Genomic DNA, 19,045 nt, shown 5'->3' with positions numbered 1-19,045 from the left:
ATTACATTACTGTTATATTATTATTGTAATGTTATCTCTAGCTTATAACAAAACAGTATAACAAATATATAACACAATTATATTACAACTATGAAACCAAATTATATAACTTCAATATAACTAGAGTATAACATATGTTATTAGGTCAATCGGAAAGTTCCGTCCGTTTTCTTGCAAAACGTATGACTTTATTTAAGAAACAAAATGAAAACGTACATCACTCAAAATATTGTCCATCGTTAGCAATGACTTTTTCCCATCTTTAGGTCAGCAAGCGAATTCCGCGGCGAAAGAATGACTCATCTTTGGAGGCTATCCAGTCAGAGACCCATTTTTCAACGTTTTCATAAGAATTGAAGCATTCCTTAGCAAGTGCGTGTGCCATCGACCGAAACAAGTGCTGGTCGAAAAGGGCACAGTCTGGTGAATAAGCCGCATGGGGTAACACTTCCCAGCGAAGTGTTTCTAACGTTTCCTTGACAGATTTTGTGACGTGAGGCCGAGCGTTGTCATGAAGTAAAATCATTTTATGCTATCTCGTTTCATATTCTCGTCGTCTTTTGTGTAATGCTCAGCTAAAACGGATCATTTGTTCTCTGTAGAGATCCCCTGTGACTGTTTGACCACTTTTCAACAGCTCATGGTACAGCACATCCTTCTGATCCCACCAAATACAGAGCATTGCCTTTTTTCCGTGGATATTCCGTTTTGGCGTCGATGTTGAGGGTTGACCGGGATCGCAAACAGTTTTTCGACGTTTGGGGTTGTTAAAACAAATCCATTTTTCATTCTCAGTGATGATACGATATAAAAACTCCTTTTTTGTTGCCTAGCAAGCAGAATTTCGCAGGTGATTTTTCGCCTTTCAACGTCTCTTGGCGTTCGTATGGGATCCATTTTCCTTTCTAGTAAACCTTTTCTAAAGTTTTCAAACGATCGGAAATGACAGATTGAGCACAATTTAATGCTTCTGTAAGTTGCTTTTGCGTTTGACATGGGTCTTCGTCCACCAATGCCTGCAATTCTTCGTCTTCGAATACTTTTGGTCGTCCAGAACGCTCTTTGTCCTCTACATCAAAATCACTAATTTTAAAGCGTCGAAATCATTCTCTGCATGTTTTATCGGAAAGAGCATTATCACCATAAATTTATACAAGCATTCGATGAGCTTCAGCTGCAGTTTTCTTCCAATTGAAGCAAAAGATTAACACTTTGCGCAAATGACGCTTATTTGGCTCAAATTTCGACATTTTCGATGCAGTGAAAAAAAATGTTATTGATGCAAACGTATACTTTTATGTACTGAATGTTATTAACAGATGTCGAAACAAACTATTAAGCTTCGTTTAGACATTAGAGGTTAACGACAATTCTAGCTATAGCTACTTGTCGCTAAACGGACGGAACTTTCCGATTTTACCTAATATATTACCTAATATATTACATGTTACTCCTATGTTATATAACAGTTATATTCTGTGTTTGCTGGGGGTATTCAATTATGGATTACTTCCATTGTTATTAGCGGGTGAAATATGTTTAAAAAATTTACTATCTTTTTATAAAATCTTATTAAAAATTTACTTCTTTACCAAATGGCTGTAGTTGAAATATTAGTTTTATAATAGTCGTTATCTGCGACCAAAAAATCATTTCGAGTTTGATATATTATCTGTGTCTGAAACCACCGTACACCCCTTTTCTTTCAAAACTAAATATTTTGGAGAAAAACATTTTAGACAAAAAGTGTATGGTTTCAAGGGCAATATAAAACAATTATATCGGTTTGTTTACAGATGGCGCCACTATAGAGATGTTCACTGATCACTTTTTTCTGATTACTTTTTTCAAATGGAAACCCGAATTTTTTATTATATCATCTTTTTCTACTAATTAATTCGAATAACTTTTATTGGAAATATTGTTTTATTTGCTTAATATCTGTTGAGATAAATATTTAAGTAAAACTTGGTAACTTTTCCAATATTTAACTTACGATATCTCGCTATTTGTTGGAAGACAAAATAGTACTAAACATTTTACTCTATTTGATTTCAAGAATATATTGTTACAATAGTGCCTTAACTTTGTTAACTTATCGACTTCTGGAAATTTCAAAATCATCACATTAACAAAAGTCAGCGTGCAATTGTAATAATATGTTCTTGAGACTAAAAAGGGACATGTCACAACTGTCCGGAACCGATTTGATTCTCCTTCAAATATGTTGTTAAATACACAAATCTAAAAGACACGTATTTTTTTATATGTACGAATATTGAGTTTTAAAGGGTGAAACACCCCTTTAAAGAAAAACGGTATTTTTCTTTAGAATCGAATATCTGCTAAAATATAAGCGATAGAAAAAAAAACATGTGATAAAAATTTAATTGTTTGAAGAATACTTTAAAGTTATATGAACAAAAATTTTTTATTTTTATTTTTTTTTAAGAACCCCCACCACTTAATTTTTTTTGCAAAATACAAAAATTTTTGTATTTTTGTATATGGAAATTTTTGTATATGGAAGCGTTTATAATTAATTTTCGAGAATGATATCTCGTAACATAACTTTATCATATATGATTGAATTAGGAAAAAAATAAGCTTTAAATTAGGTAAAAAAAATTTTTGTATTTTGCAAAAAAAATTAAGTGGTGGGGGTTCATAAAAAAAAATAAAAATAAAAAATTTTTGTTCATATAACTTTAAAGTATTCTTCAAACAATTAAATTTTTATCACATGTTTTTTTTTCTATCGCTTATATTTTAGCAGATATTCGATTCTAAAGAAAAATACCGTTTTTCTTTAAAGGGGTGTTTCACCCTTTAAAACTCAATATTCGTACATATAAAAAAATACGTGTCTTTTAGATTTGTGTATTTAACAACATATTTGAAGGAGAATCAAATCGGTTCCGGACAGTTGTGACATGTCCCTTGTAAGTAGAGTAAAAAAGTCTAGTACCATTTTTTCTTCTAATAAATAGCGAGATATCGTAAGTTAAATATTGAAAAAGTTACCAAAGCTTTCTTAAATATCTAAAAAGATATTAGGCAAATAAAGAAACGTTTTAGATAATAGTTGTTTAAATTAATTGGTAGAAAAATATAATGAAAAATTTAGGTTTCCATTTAAAAACATAATCAGTGAATATCTTGAAAGTAGAGTTATCTGTAAACAAATCGATATAGTTGTTTTATATTTCTCTTAAAACCATACAATTTTTGTCTAAAACGTTTTTCTCCAAAATGCTTAGTTTTTGAAAGAAAAGGAGTGTATGGGTGGTCTTAGACACCCAGTATATTCATAATGGAATATCAAAATTAATTTGGAGTTACCATATTTTGGATTCGTTATTTTTAATTTTAAAATTTTGAGCCTGGATTTATCACTAGCGCCCGCTAAAAAATTCTAGATAAGCTTCCATGTAAAATACGAAATTATTTACTTTCATCAGTTTTAGTATTAAACATTAATTTCGGACTGATTGGACAACAGTGAACTGATTAATGATTATCTTGGTATTGACATAAACTGTATAATTTTTCAATTTCTTTGTTAACATATTTTTTTCATAAATAACAAGAACTCTAACTAAAACCTTTGAGACATTATTCATAGTGATAGTCATAATAACATTTCTCATAATTATTTAAATCAGAAGGTGGTCCCTACCTCTATACAGAGTGTCTCAAAACAATTATCCTTTGAGGATGAAAGAGAGTAAAATTCTGAGTCGAAAGTTCCTCTTCCATTTCTTCCTCCGATCATTAACAACAAAGTTATTAACGAAGAATGTCGACCAATCCATTATCATCCATTTGATGAACTAATTGATTTCATCATTTTTAATCAACAAAAGCATAAAAAATCGACTGAATACAAGTTTAAAAGTATAAATTTTATTAAATGTTATTTTAAATGAAAGGGACCAATAGTTTTTCAGTAATCTTGAAAAAGACCGATTTCTTAAAGCGTCGGTTCAAAATGTTCGCAGAAACTACGTAATGTGTGTTCCGTGTACTCTTTTACAACGTGTTAATTCATTACAATAAATTCTCGTTTTACCTTTTGTTTTGCTTTTCATATATTTATGTTTTTATCTTGATATCTTGCGGATTGAGAAACGACTGACAGAGTTGTTGTTATTTCTTGCATGAGATACTCTTTAGTAACAGTTCCTCAATCCTAAACGCAACGAGATTCACAACATAAACAATGAACTGTTAAGACAAAGGAAAAAGTGAGATCAAATAGATGATAAATGAGTTATTTGATATCATTAGATAAAGACAAGTTTCGGCACCAGTAGGGCGAAGTCCTGTGCCAGTGTATGGCACTGCGCGACAGTCGTGCGCGCCACGCCATTGGTCGACTTTTTTTGTTAATAATTTTGTTATTAATAGTCGGAGGAAAAAATGAAAGAGGAACTTTAGATTCAGAATTTCACTCTCTTTCACACTCCGGAAGGATAATCGTACATTTTGAGACACCCTGCATAATTATTGCATAGCATATCAATAAAATTTGAATATATCTCTATCATACTGTACTGTATTTTTTTTTTAAAGAAATATTATGTATCTAATATTCATGAACCGAAAAGAAGATTCAATTGTAGAGAGTTTTTTTTATTAAGTTCTATCTTTTAAGAAAGTTACTTACTTCGGAATCTCTACTTTCAACGTCAGCATTCGCACGTTCTAGTAGAAACCTTGCCATAGTTATTCTGTTTTCTAATGCAAGTATATATAGAGTACTTCTCCCATCGGCATCCTTTGCATTAACATCAGCATTGTAAAATAATAATGTTCTCACGGTATCATAATGTCCTTGTAAAGCAGCAAGTCTATAAAAGCAACAGATAGTATATACATATATATACATAGATATATATATTATATAATTTCTAAAATCTGTCAGTAAAATCCTATTTATACGTATGTTGCGAAATTTTTATGATATTTATTATTACTATACAAGACAATGTCGTGTTCACATATTACATTGGTATACATATTGATGGATTACATTTATTTGTGTGAGTTATTATTTTTGTATCTTATGAACTTAAAGGTTTACGTTGGTTGTTTAATAAGTTTTAAGCCTAATAATGAAGCACTTATATTTTTTAGCAAAGTAGATTTTATTTTTCAATATAATCTCCTTCTAGCTCGATACACTTTGTCCATCTCTTTTCTAATCCCATCCATTCCGTCGCAAAATATTTATTTACGCGACAATCACTTTTCTATTGGCCGTGAATATTTTCCTCTTAATTATTTCTTCATGTTCGAAAATAAAAAAAGTTGTAGAATCAGGCGAAGAAAGGGGAAGGGGCAATTTATAGTGTAATTTCATGCAATTTAACTATGACGATTGCAGATGTGTAAACTTGTGTGTTGCTTGGTGAAAAAATATCTTTCTCTTTTTCAAATGCGGTCGTTTTTTTTCGATTTCTTCTTTCAAACGTTTTAATAATAATGCATAATATGCACCAGAGAGAATTTTTTTTCTGTAGCTAATCGATAAGCAATATACTATGACTATCACACATAAAAAACAGTATCTATAACTTTTCCCTCCAAATGAAACATCTTCGCTTTCTTTGGAGCGAATTTATCTGATGAAGTCCATTGTTTTGACTGTTCTTTCGTTTCAAATGTGTAGTCATAAATCCATGTTTTATCAACAGTCACGAATCGATGCAAAAAATTCCCACTTGAACTGGTCCAAACACTCCTTTAAAATATTGTATCGAATATATTGGGTGTACAAATTAGTTCAGTCCGTTTTCAAAAGATGGCTCCGGCTGTTATGAATGGTTCATAGTGACTGCCGATTTTGGCGGTTTCAGAGAGGTTAGACATCTGTCAATAATATTCAGTTTATATCGCTTTGAGTTTCATACAAAAATCTTGCTTTTTACAATGTTGAAAATGTCGAATTTTGTGTTAACCAAGCAGCATTTGCGGGGGGTTTTGCTTTAATTGGAAGAAAAGTGCAGCTAAAGCCCATCCAATGCTTGTTGAAGTTTATGGTGGCTGCTCCAACTGATAAATCATGTAGGGAATGGTTTCGACGTTTCAAGGATGGAGATTTCAGCGTCGAAGACAAGCCTCGCTCTGGACAGCCAAAAGAATTCGAGGACAAAGAATTAGAGGCATTACTCGAAGAAGATCAGAGTCAAACGCAAGAGGAGCTTGCAGAATCATTGGGAGTGACTCAACAAGCCGTTTCCGTACGATTGAGAGACATGGGATTTATTCAAAAACAAGGAAATTGGGTTAGATTAAAAACTGAAACCGAGAGCCGTTGAAAGGCGATTTTTCACTTGCGAGCAGCTGATTCAAGGGCAACAAGGAAAAGGTTTTTTGCATCGGATTGTAACTGGAGATGAGAAGTGGATATTCTACGACAACCCCAAGAAGAAAAATACTACGCCAAGCCCAGTCAATTGTTGCCATCGACCTCAACATCAACACCAAAGCCGAACATACATGATTCGAAGATCATGCTCTGTATCTGGTGGGACCAAAAGGGTGTTGTTTACTATGAGCTGCTGAAACCTGGAGATCCCATTACGGGCGATCGGTATCGGCTACAATTGATTCGTTTGAGCCGCGCATTGCGAGAAAAACGTCGGAATACGAGCAAAGACATGATAAAGTTATTCTTCTTCATGACAACGCTCGGCCTCATGTCGCAAAAGTCGTAAAAATATATTTGGAAACGCTCAGATGAGATGTTTACCGCACTCGCCGTATTCTCCGGACTTGCCCCTTCTGATTACTGGTTGTTCCGAAGGATGCAGCACGATTTAACAGGTCACCGGTTCACTTCTTTCGTAGAAATCGAAAATTGACTCCAAACTTGGGTCGCCTCAAAAGACGAGTCATTTTTTCGAGATGGAATTCGAAAATTGCCTGAGAAATGGGAGAAAGTAGTAGCCAGCGATGGTTTTACTTTAATTGATCTGTTCATACATTTTGTTTTGAAATAAATACATTTTTTAACACAAAAAAAAACGGACCGAATTAATTTGTACTCCCAATATTTTTGGTCTAATGTCAACAAGCGCAATACCCATTGTACAGTCAACTTTCATATCCAAATTTTCATATAATATTGTGAACACATGTTCAGAAGATATGTTTGCCGCATCTGTTACAGTCGTTATAGTCGCTCGTTACAGTCTTTGTACAGACTTGGACGCTCATCATCAAACACACTTGTACAGTCAATTTAAACTCGACAACCCAAACGTTCAGCGTTGGGAACGAAGGAACAAAGTCACTATAAACAGAATTCAACTCGGTTTTGATTTCCGTTAGGATTTTCTTTTTTAAATTCAAGCGTTTAATTACGAAACGATATTCGATTTTTCCATCATTAACCCTCTTGCAGTTCTGTTTACTGGCAGAAATTAGTATTAAAACGGTTAAATTTTTTCTGCGGAAGAAAATATTTACTTTTATGTTTTGTAATAGTTTTTGAACGTGCTGATTTCAAATTTGAGGTTGTCGTTACAAAATTCAAAATGGGGGATCAAAAATGATGGACCTGAAAGTAAATTTTACCCCGAGTACAACACTACTGAACTGTCATAGTCTGATAAGGAAGGCTAGATGATTCCTTCGCGAAGCCAGTTATCTATGTGCGCGTTGACTTCTTAACGTTCATGTGGTGACAACATCCTAGCCGCTTTATACACCGGATCATTATCTTATAAAACTATATTCATTTCTACATTCGTTTTTCGCGTCTGAATCGGATTATAACTATCTATTAAATTATGCACGACCTCGCAATGTTTAATATTAGGAATATATGATAAATCTAATTTATCTTTCTTATCTACATTCTATTTTATATATTTCTGGTAACTCACTTTTTTCTAACACAGAAGCTTGAAATTTATTTATTGATATTTCTCTTCTAGTTATATCAACATTATTCAGAAAATTAACCTCTATCAGTAGTTCACATTGTATCAATGTATTTCGTATTACGCATATTTTAATTAGGTACGTATTGTTATCAATCTCAATAATTGGGTCAAATTTTCCCAATGTCGTGTTATTTTTCGAGTCGATTTCGCAAAATTGAATCTCTTTCCTAAGTAAGCTAGGTGCCTCTAATTTAACATGTTGCTTCGCGCATATGTTACTAGATGCGCAACCAAGTTTCCGGGTTTTTTATCAATGGAAAATGGAAAATTTCAAGAGAAATGCAAAAAATGGTTTATTCAAAGTATCGTCCCTCGCTAGCTACACATTTTTGCCATCTCTTTGGCAATACATGAATATCGCGACGATAAAACGATGCGTCTTTGAACCGAAACCATTCATCCAACCAATTTTGCACTTCTTCGAAATCGGCCAAATGTTGCCCAGCCAAGACATGCGCCATCGACCGGAACAAGTGATAATCGGAAGAGGCCAGGTCTGGCGAATATGGCGGGTGCGGTAATAGATCCCATTTCAGCGTTTTGATGGTGTCCTGGACAGTGGAAGTGCGATGACACGGAGCGTTGTTGTGCTGCAATATCACTCGTTCGTGTCTCGTGTCCCATTCTGGCCGTTTTTCGAGTAATGCATGGTTCAAATTGATTAGTTGTTGTCGGTAGCGATGCCCATTGACAGTTTCGCCCGGCTTCTTTTCAGCAGCTCATAGTACACGATTCCTTTCTGGTCCCACCAAACGCAGAGCATTGTCTTCTTTCCGAAAAGATCTGGCCGTGCCGTCGATGTTGATATTTCGCCAGGTGAAAGCCACGATTTTTTGCATTTGGGATTCTCGAAATATATCCACTTCTCATCGCCAGTAACAATTCGATACAGGAAACTCTTTCTTTCATGCCACAAAAGCAAAATTTCGGAAGTGGCTCTTCGATTTTCCATCTGTCTCTTAGTCAACTCATGCGGCACCCATTTTCCTTCCTTTTGAATTCTTCCCGTAGCATGTAAACGTTTGGAAATACCTTGGCGAGTCATGTTTAATGCCTCCGCAAGTTGATCTTGTGTTCGAGTATCATCTTCATCTAATAACGCTTGCAGATCGGCGTCCTCAATTGTTTTTGGTCTTCTGGAGTACTCCTTGTCCTCAGAGTCGAAATCGCCACTTCTGAAGCGTTTAAATCAATCTTCACAAGTAGTTTTCGATGATGCATGTTCGCTGTAGGCCTCCTCAAGCAAATGACGTGCTTCAGCTGCACTTTTTTCAAGTTAAAGCAGAAAAGCAAAGCTTCCCGCAAATGCTGTTTATTTGACACAAAACTCGATATCTTCGTTGTTAGAAAAAATATTTTTGCGTTGCGATATGTGTTGGTATTACGACTGGTTACTGTTAACAGATGTCCAAGCTATAAAAAAACATAACTTCAAACATGTATGTCGACTACATGTGTCGTTAGCGCCATCCACGTGTGAAACCCGGAAACTTAGTTGCGCACTATGTAATGAAAAATCGCTTCCCGTGTCAATTAAAGCCGTAAAACTCTAATTCTCAATCTTAACTTCTTTACCGTACTTCTTATTCACTAACTCAGAAACGTTATAGCTATCTTTTGTCTCATTATTTTTCTTCGGGCATTTAGATACTATGCCAAATTCCTGATACTTAAAGCACTTCATATCTTTATCTTTTACTGGACAATCTACCATATAATGATTTCGCAATTATGACAGCACTTCGTTTTCACCGTAATCATGATAAGGACGTTCACAAACTAAATGTCCATTACGAGCCTTGCAGTAAGATTTCGTGGTATTATTGGCACGAGGGTCGTTCAATAAGTCCTTAGAAAAAAATAGAAAAACAAATTATTTTGGGTAGATTTTTTTTTATTTTTCAACATAATCTCTTTTTAGCTCTATACACTTTTCCAGGCGTTTCTCCAATTTTTTTAAGCCATTCAAAAATTAGGATTTCGGAAGGTCCAAAATAGGCATCTGTTTGGGCGATGACCCCCTCGTTCGACGTGAACCGTTGTCCGCCGAGCCATTTTTTTAAGTTTGGAAATAAAAAAAAGTCACTGGGGACCAAATCCGATGAATACAGTGGATGTTGTAATAATTGGAACTTTAATTCCATAATTTTGGCCATCGAAACTGCGCAGGTGTGCACCCGTGCATTGTCTTGATGGAAGAGAATCTTCTTTTTCAAATGAGGACGTTTTTTCTTGATTTCTTCGCTCAACCGGTGCAATAACGACGCATAATATTCTCCAGTTATTGTTTGTCCTTTTTCCAAGTAATCGATGTAGATGATTCCGCGTGCATCCCAAAAACCGTGGCCATCACCTTGCCGGCCGATTTCACCGTCTTCGCCTTCTTCGGAGCCCGTTCTTCAGAAACTCACTGTTTTGACTGTTCCTTTGTCTCTAGAGTGTAGTGGTGTATCCATGTTTCGTCCACAATTATGTATCGACGCAGAAACTCGTCAGGATTGCGACGGAAAAGCGCCAAAACAGCCTCAGAGTCGACCACACGATTGCGTTTATTCTCCACTGAGAGCAAACGTGGCACCCATCTTGCCGAGATTTTTTTCACACCCAATTTTTCGTGCAAAATTGAAAACACTGTATCTTGCGATATGCCTGCAGCCTCAACTATTTCGCGCATTTTGATTCGTCGATCACTCAAAACCATATCGTGGATTTTGTCAATCATTTCGGGGGTAGTCACTTCCACTGGACGTCCCGAACGATGTTCATCTTTTGTGGATATATGGCCATGTTTAAACTCATTTACCCAATTGTAAACAGTTGCAAACACAGGAGCAGATATGCCATGAACTTCATCTAACTCAGCTTTAATCTCTTTCGGTGTTAAGCCTTTTAAATAGAAGTGTTAATCACCACTTGAAACTCACTTTTTCCATTTTTCTAAATAAAGAAAAGTTTGTTGCTTCAATCGACAATAAAAATGAAACTATGTGATGGATATAACTGAGACTTTAACAGCTGTCTAGTGAATAATGATGCTTACTAAAAACAAACCATTTTCGATACTACGAGCGCCATCTCTTGGATTTTCTAAGGACTTATTGAACGACCTTCGTATTATTGGGATAATGTTTGTTTGGATAACGTTGTGCTTAAAATCTTACAGCTGCTACGTGATTTTCACCACATTCTCCTAAAATCTGAATCATATTAACAATCTCACTCGGGGAATAATCAGCTATTATTTGAAAAAACCTTTCTGCAATTTTCTATTACTATTTCAATGTACCAGGAAAATAATGTATCAGAATTAAATAAATTTTCGCACTTGCCATTTCTGATGTCAAAATTGGAGGTTCTCACTTGAGAAAATTACATTGATCTTGAAGTGACTTTAAAATTTAATCTAAAGATCGAAGTCAAGGTTATCAGTGGGCGATCTTCTTTAATCTTTAGAACTTTTGTTGAAAACATATTTTAGTACCACTTTTACATTATGAATTGTTTGAGGATATTGATAAAAAATACATATTTGGCTTGAAAATGACCTTTAAATTTCATGGAATTTCTGTTATAATTTACCTATCTGAACGTAAAATTTTCCGCTCTTTTCATTTCTAGAGCCAAAAATAGTGGTTCCTATTTAAGAAATCAAAATTGACTTTCAGATAACCTTGAAAATTGATTTCAAGGTCAAAGTCGAGGTCATGAGTGTACACAGTCTGTCTCAGATCCACCGAGACTGGTCTAAAAAAAATACAAAGCGTTTATTATTTTGATTTTTTGTTCTTGTTTATTCAAAATAATCTCCTTCTGAGTCAATACAGCGCTGGAAACGTTCAACAAATTTTTCGAAACATTTTTTATACTCATCGGCTGGAATGGCCTTTACAAGGAGATGACGCAACCTGTTTCATCGATTTCAACATGAGTCATAGCACATTCGATAGCTATGATGCCGTGTATAAACGCCCTAACATAATATACGTGAATGCGTCTTTGTTTACGAGTAATTTGCAGTTAAAGTTTGGCTCGCGGAGCCGTGCCATACATAGAGCGCAAGTTACGACACTCTTTCACGAAGCCGGCGTGGCTGAGCAGACAGAGGTTCCCGCGCCACGAACACTTTTGCGCCGACAACGGCGTTCGAGTCCCGCCGACGACTGGTTCGTTTTTTTTTTCGTATGTAAAGACATGTAATAAATATTTTTATATTGTTCTTATGTATAATTCCTTTTTTGGTTTCTACGCTATTAATCAAGACTAATTAGGAGAGTCAGGTCTTTCAAATATGAACACAACTTTTTTATTAATTACAATAAAATGTTTTCTTCGTGTAAATCTATTTCGCATAAATATTTCGTATGGTATGGGAAAGAAATGGCCAGACAGTGATTATTTTGTGTGAGAGAAACCCGAGAGCCGTTAAAACCGTTACAAGTGCAAAGGAACCCTCTTCCCTTTCCCCTTCTCGCAGAAGGATTCTCATGTTTTGTGACATGCTCGCTTCATTCTCTGGGCAGTCTTCGTAACGTGAACAGTGAAAAACTCGTGTTAAAAATGGAAACCACGTTTGTAGATGAAGCAATGATCAGCTATGTGCAAAATCTAGCAAAATGTGATATTACGAAAGAAGAGTTGACGGACGCAATAGAATATCTTCGAGGTAAATATATTGAATGTGTGAGCAATGGAAAGATATATTTGTACGTATTGTTATTGGCCTTGTATACAATATCAATTATATTGAATTCATATTTGCAGATGTCCTGATACAATTTCCGTCCAGTCTTGTTGACAGTCGCGAAGTATTTTACAACGTTAATCAAATATGTTTTCCACCAACTATACATAGTCAAAAGTGTATTTGTGCAAACAATTATGCGTTCATTACGTGCAGTTGGTGCAAAAAACTATTATGTTTTACATGCTTTTATACGGCATTCCATCCGCAGAGTTGCGACTGCATGACCACATTTTATAATACATAACTTTCATTTGTGTGCCTTATATTTGTCTTATGTGTGTGTGTGTGTGTGTATGTGTTTTGATACGGACAAAAACATTTTATTGTAATTAATAAAAAAGTTGTGTTCATATTTGAAAGACCTGACTCTCCTAATTAGCCTTGATTAATAGCGTAGAAACCAAAAAAGGAATTATACATAAGAACAATATAAAAATATTTATTACATGTCTTTACATACGAAAAAAAAACGAACCAGTCGTCGGCGGGACTCGAACGCCGTCGTCCGCGCAAAAGTGTTCGCGGCGCGGGAACCTCTGTCTGCTCAGCCACGCCGGCTTCGTGAAAGAGTGTCGTAACTTGCGCCCTATGTATGGCACGGCTCCGCGAGCCAAACTTTAACTGCAAATTACTCGTAAACAAAGACGCATTCACGCATATTATGTTAGGGCGTTTATACACGGCATCATAGCTATCGAGTGTGCTATGACTCGTGTTGAAATCGATGAAACAGGTTGCGTCATCTCCTTGTTAGTATGGCGGTCGAAGTCTTTTGGATGACCGGGATGGTATCGAAACGATTTCCTTTCATCGCCAATTTCAATTTGGGAAATAGCCAGAAGTCGCACGGAGCCAAATCAGGTGAATACGGTGGATGATCGATCAATGATGCCTTTTTTGGTCAAGAATTCACGTACCATGATGGCTTTGTGCGATGGTGCATTATCGTGCAACAAAAACCAACTGCCTGGCTCTCGATATTCTGGTCGAACTCGTCGAATTCTGGCCCACAATCGTTGTAGAACTCCCAGATAATATCTGGGCAGACACACAGCGGTCGCTTCGAAGAATTTCTTTGACTTTCTCGATGTTTTCTTCATTGCGAATGGTTTTTGGCGGCGGTGCTCGGTCATCGTCTGCAAGGTCCTCACGACCGTCACGGAATCGGCCAAACCAACGGAAAACCTGTGCACGGGACATGCATTCATCCCCGTACACTTTTTTAGCGTTTCGTACGTTTCTGCACCACTTTTACCCAATTTAAAAGTTGGTTTTCCGACCGACGTACACAAAGTGACTTTACATAAAATGTCAAACCACAGTGAAATATCAACCGAATTCGCTCAAATTTTGAGGTTAAGTAGATGAAGGGTTGAACATTCACCTACCATCATTCATTCATAGATATCGCTGCGGTAAGAACTTTGATGGAACCAGTCTCATCGTATCTGGGACAGACTGTGTATGTCCCCCATTGACTCCTACAACTTTTATCTGAAACATTCGCGATCTGGCTTACTTGATCAAATATTTCCAATTGTCAATTAAAATGGATCACCCTGTATATTTAGAAGTAATAATGTTCAAGTAATGCTCGCAATCATTCGTCTCGACTCGCTGCTCTTCTCCTCGTTACTCTCCTTTCTACCAATTAATTTGCACAACTTTTGTATGAAATATTTTTGTATTTGCCTAATATTTTTCGAAATATTTTGGGAAAACTTGATAACTTTTTCAATATTTAACTTGCAATATCTCACCAACTATTTATAGGAAGAAAAAATATTACTAGATTTTTTTACTCTATTTGGTCTCAAGAATGTATCGTTACAATAGAGCCCTGACTTTTGTTAATTTGGTGATTTTGGAATTTCCAAAATTATCAAATTAACAAAAGTCAGGGCATTATTGTAACAATATATTCTTGAGATGAAATAGAAAAGTCAAGTACTATTTTTTTTCAACAAATAACGAGTTGTAGTAAGTTAAATATGGAAAATGTTATTAAGTTTTTCTTAAATATCTCAACCCATGTAGGGTTGTTAGTCTCCCATCGGGCGCCTCCTTTGGTGGCGGATTGAGGGACGCTCGCTGGCTACACCAGAGGATACCGGAGAAATAACATACCCGAGGTGGACCAAACTAACAAACTAACAAACAAAACAATGAATATAACACTAACGGATAAAATTACCCCAGATAGTATTCCGAACATTGACCTAAGCAATATATTCTCCTCGGAGGCAGGCCCAAAGGATTCTGCCAACCATTGTTTGTAAATAAAACATCTGGAAACAAAACATCTGACAAACACTGTAGTCTGATCCAACAGACCCTTGATAGAGATTTATTCCTGGTTAGACAGCGGTCTAGCTCTGTTAGTAATCACTCTCAAATGATACAAAGACTACAAATAAATAATGAAGCCACCCAAATCCTAATTGATGCAAACAACAATGAAGGAGAATGGACTGTTTCCACAAAGAAAAGGACCAGAAACAGTCCCGATTCCGTGCAGCTTCCGTGTAGTATTGAAAAACATGTACCTTTTCACCGATGTAAAAGAACTGAAAACGACCATTGAAGAACGAGGCCATAAAGCAACAAATATCTGGAACATCAAACATCGAATGACCAAAAAACTGCTACTTATGTTTTTCATACCAGGTATGTAAATATGAAACCGGAATTTTTGTATAGAAAATACACGTTTATTGTATGAAAATGATAAAAAATATTTTATTCGAAGTATTGCCTATCGCTAGCTATACATTTTTCCCACCTGTCTGACAATTTGTGGATGCCACGCCAAAAAAAACTGTTGCTCTTTTGAGGCAAACCAGCCAGTCATCGAGCCATTTTCGTACATTTTCGTAAGAAGTGAAGCGCTGCTCAGCAAGTGCGTGTCTCATCGATGCAAATAAGTAATAATCAGACGGAGCCAAGTCTGGTGAGTAAGCCACATGTGAAAGTATTTCCCAACTAAATGCCTCAATCGTTTTCTTGACCAGTTTTGCTGTGTGTGATGGTGCATTATCATGAAGCAAAATCACTTTGTGTTGCTTTTTTCGATATTATAGTCATTTTTCACGCAAAGTTTGATACAAATCGATCATTTGTTGTCAGTATTAACGGTTTCGCTAGGTTTTAGTAGCTCATAATAGATCACAGCCTTGTGATCCCACCAAACACAGAGCATTGTCTTCCGTCCATAGCGATTTGGCCTTGCAGTCGATGTCGATGGTTCGCCTGGAGTTACTCATGATCTTTTACGCTTAGGATTCTTAAAATATATCCACTTTTCATCGCCAGTTACAATTCAATGGAGAAACGACTTTCTTTTGTACCTGGCGAGCAGTATTTCGCAAGTGGTTTTTCGGTTTTCCTGCTGTCTTTCATTCAGTTCATGTGGAACCCATTTTCCCATCTTCTGGATCTTTCCCATGGCTTTCAAACATATGGAGACGGCTTCTCGTGTCACATTTAATTGATCCGCGAGTTGTTGTTGCGTTTGAACGTTATCCTCATCCAACAATGCTTGCAATTCGCTGTCTTCAAACTTTTTCGGTAGTCTTCCACGTTCTTCGTTTCTCACGTCAAAATCGCCACGTTTGAATTTTTTAAACCACTCAAAGCACTGTGATTTACCAAGATCATGCTCACCGTAAGCTTCGACAAGCATTCGATGCGATTCTGCAGCAGTTTTCTTCAAATGGTAACAGAAAATCAATGTTGTCCGCAAATCGTAGCTTCCAGGCACAAAATTCGACATGTTCAACGCTATTACAAACTATGCTGTTGTATGAAACTTGTATTGTTGTGAGTTGAAAATCTTCGTCAGATGTCAACAAATGTAAATGGCGCCAATGACGCGGTTTAACGGTAACTACATTGACAGCTAGGGCCATCTGTGGGCAAATTCTGGTTTTATATTTATAGACCTGGTAGATCTCGAACTGAATCGAAATAACAAAACAAACGAAGGCAAGCAAATCTGGACAAATATTGGCTAAGTATCTGTACTCTAGTGTCCAATAGCTCTGCAAGCCTTACAAGCACAAGAATAACACGGATTGAATTCGACGCATAAAGATAAGAATATCAAACCGCACTCTATTTTCGTAGACAAAGTTGAGAATATTATCCCTTTAACCAAACTACTCAATGATACTGTTAAAGACGATTATGAACTTAAAATCCTACGTGCGGAGCAAGTCAAGATACAACCAAAATCCACTGCTGCTTACTTAACCATTGTTAAAGAACTTAGAAACAATAATATCGAATTTCACACTTTCAAACTAAAACAGAAAAGAAGTTTCCGTGTAGTATTGAAAAACATGCATCTTCTCACCGATGCAAAAGAACTGAAAACGACCATTGAAGAATGAGGCCATAAAGCAGCAAATATTTGGAATATCAAACACCGAATAACCAAAAAATTACTATTTATGTTTTTCATAGATCTCGAACTGAATTGAAATAACAAAATCATTTATAACATTAACCAGCTCCTACAGTATAAAATTAATTTTAAGGCCCGCAAAGCCAAAAGAGACATACCTCAGTGTGCTAACTGCCAAGAGTATAACCACACTAAAAAGTATTGCTTTCACAAACCTAGCTGTCTAAAGTATGTCGAAAATCACTTCTACTGACCAGCTCATCGGCTGACTGCCTAAAGAAAGAAAGATCCGACCGAGTTAAGTGCGTTTTATGCAATGGGAATTACCCGTCCAACTATAAGGGATGTGCAGTCTTTAAGGAACTCCAAACTTCTTATCCCTTAAGGAAAGAAAAGTAGCTAACTAAAAAGTGTCAAACTAAAATCCAACGATAACAACAATAGAGACAAGCAAAGGAATGGAAACTTCATATACTTCGATATGGTGCGCAGAGACTCACAAGATATCCAACTCACTAAGATATCCAACAGTAACACAGATATGCAAAACCAACCCTCACCGCGAATATAACCTGAAACACCTCTTGGAAACATGGACCATAAAAATATAGTGAAAATGGTAATGAACCAACTGGTCATAATAATTAAGATGCTGACCGAACTCATGACTAAATTCACACAAAGACTAATATACTAAAACTAGCACACTGGAATGCCAATGGGTTATCTCATCGCGTAGAAGAGGTTGAACTCTTCTTAAATATGTATAATATCGATATCATGCTTATATCTGAAACTTACTTCACGGTCAAAAGCTACTTTTACATTCCAAACTATATCTACCACACAAACCAGATCCAAATGGCCGACTTCACGGTGGCACCGCAATAATTAGTAAGAGTAAGTTAAGACATTATCAAATCAAACCATACCAGGAAGAACAAATTTAAGCAACGAGTATTATAATTGAAAGACCGGCAAGCTTCCATCAACATCACAACAGTTTACTGCTCACCTAGGCACAATATAAAATAAAAAACATTCACCTCGTTTTTCAAAACCTTGGGAAACCGATTTATGGCTGGTAGTGATTATAACGCCAAGCACACCTTTTGAGGCTCTAGGACTATGTTAACAAAAAGTCATGAACTCCTAAAATTTAACGATTCTTTAAACCTTGGAATCGTATCTTCTGGAGCTCCTACTTACTGGCCGAGTGATAGGGACAAAATCCTAGACCTCCTAGACTTTTACATTACTAAAGATATTTCTAATAACTACATTACCAGCGAGCCATGTTTGGAGCTCTCCTTTGATCACATACCAGTAATTGTCATATTATATGAAATAATAATGACTATACTTAGGAAATGCACACTATGCTAAAAAAAACTTACTGAGTTCTATTTCAGAACCTTATCAATAATATCCTATCAACACTAATATCAAGCTAAAATCTGGGAATGATATAATCCATGCAGTGGAGGACTTTGTACTGACAGTGTAAAACGCAGTCTGGGAATCAACTCCTATAGATCTAAATGCAAACAACCTGCTCCGATTCCAGTACCATTGTAAACAAAGTCTCCGAAAAAAAACGTGTAAGGGAATTATGTCAAAAAACTAGGTATCCTCAGCTAAAAAAATTTAACAAAACCATAAAAGAGCTTAGAGGGTTTATACAGGGTGCCCCATGTTAATGTCCCGCCCCAAATAACTCTTCAATATTGAAGTTTTAAGGAAAATAACCTGAATAAAAGTTGTAGGGATTTAAGTAAGTTACCTTATGATGACCTTGACTTTGACCTTGACCTCTATTTTTAAGGTTATTTGAAGGTTAACCTGGGGTTTTTTAATGGGAACCCTCATTTTTTATTACACAGTTTCTTTCTACTAGTTAATTTGAACAACTTTTGTCTAAAACATTTTTTTATTTGTCTA

The 19,045-nt window shown here is 35.9% G+C and overlaps 1 protein-coding gene and 1 pseudogene across 1 annotated transcript in view; both read right to left on the bottom strand.

The window, feature by feature from the left end:
* Nucleotides 1-1,050: 1,050 nt before the first annotated feature.
* The window catches only part of LOC105188104 (ankyrin repeat domain-containing protein 50), a gene marked incomplete at its 3' end in the record, with an annotated part of 526,622 nt that continues 508,627 nt past the window's right edge, over nucleotides 1,051-19,045 (bottom strand). Inside the window, exons 8-9 of the mRNA XM_025301288.1 lie at nucleotides 4,670-4,853; nucleotides 1,051-1,069 (exon numbers count right to left, since the gene is read on the bottom strand). Of these exons, the coding sequence (XP_025157073.1) occupies nucleotides 1,051-1,069; nucleotides 4,670-4,853 (203 nt within the window). The remainder of the gene's footprint in view (nucleotides 1,070-4,669; nucleotides 4,854-19,045) is intronic.
* On the bottom strand, nucleotides 9,843-10,847 carry LOC112589143 (histone-lysine N-methyltransferase SETMAR-like; annotated as a pseudogene).

The sequence above is a fragment of the Harpegnathos saltator genome, unplaced genomic scaffold, assembly GCF_003227715.2.
Source record: "Harpegnathos saltator strain DR-91 unplaced genomic scaffold, Hsal_v8.6 scaffold409, whole genome shotgun sequence".
NCBI classification, from domain to species: domain Eukaryota; kingdom Metazoa; phylum Arthropoda; class Insecta; order Hymenoptera; family Formicidae; genus Harpegnathos; species Harpegnathos saltator.
Note: the sequence above shows the minus strand (reverse complement) of the source record. Positions and strands in the feature narration are given on the sequence as shown.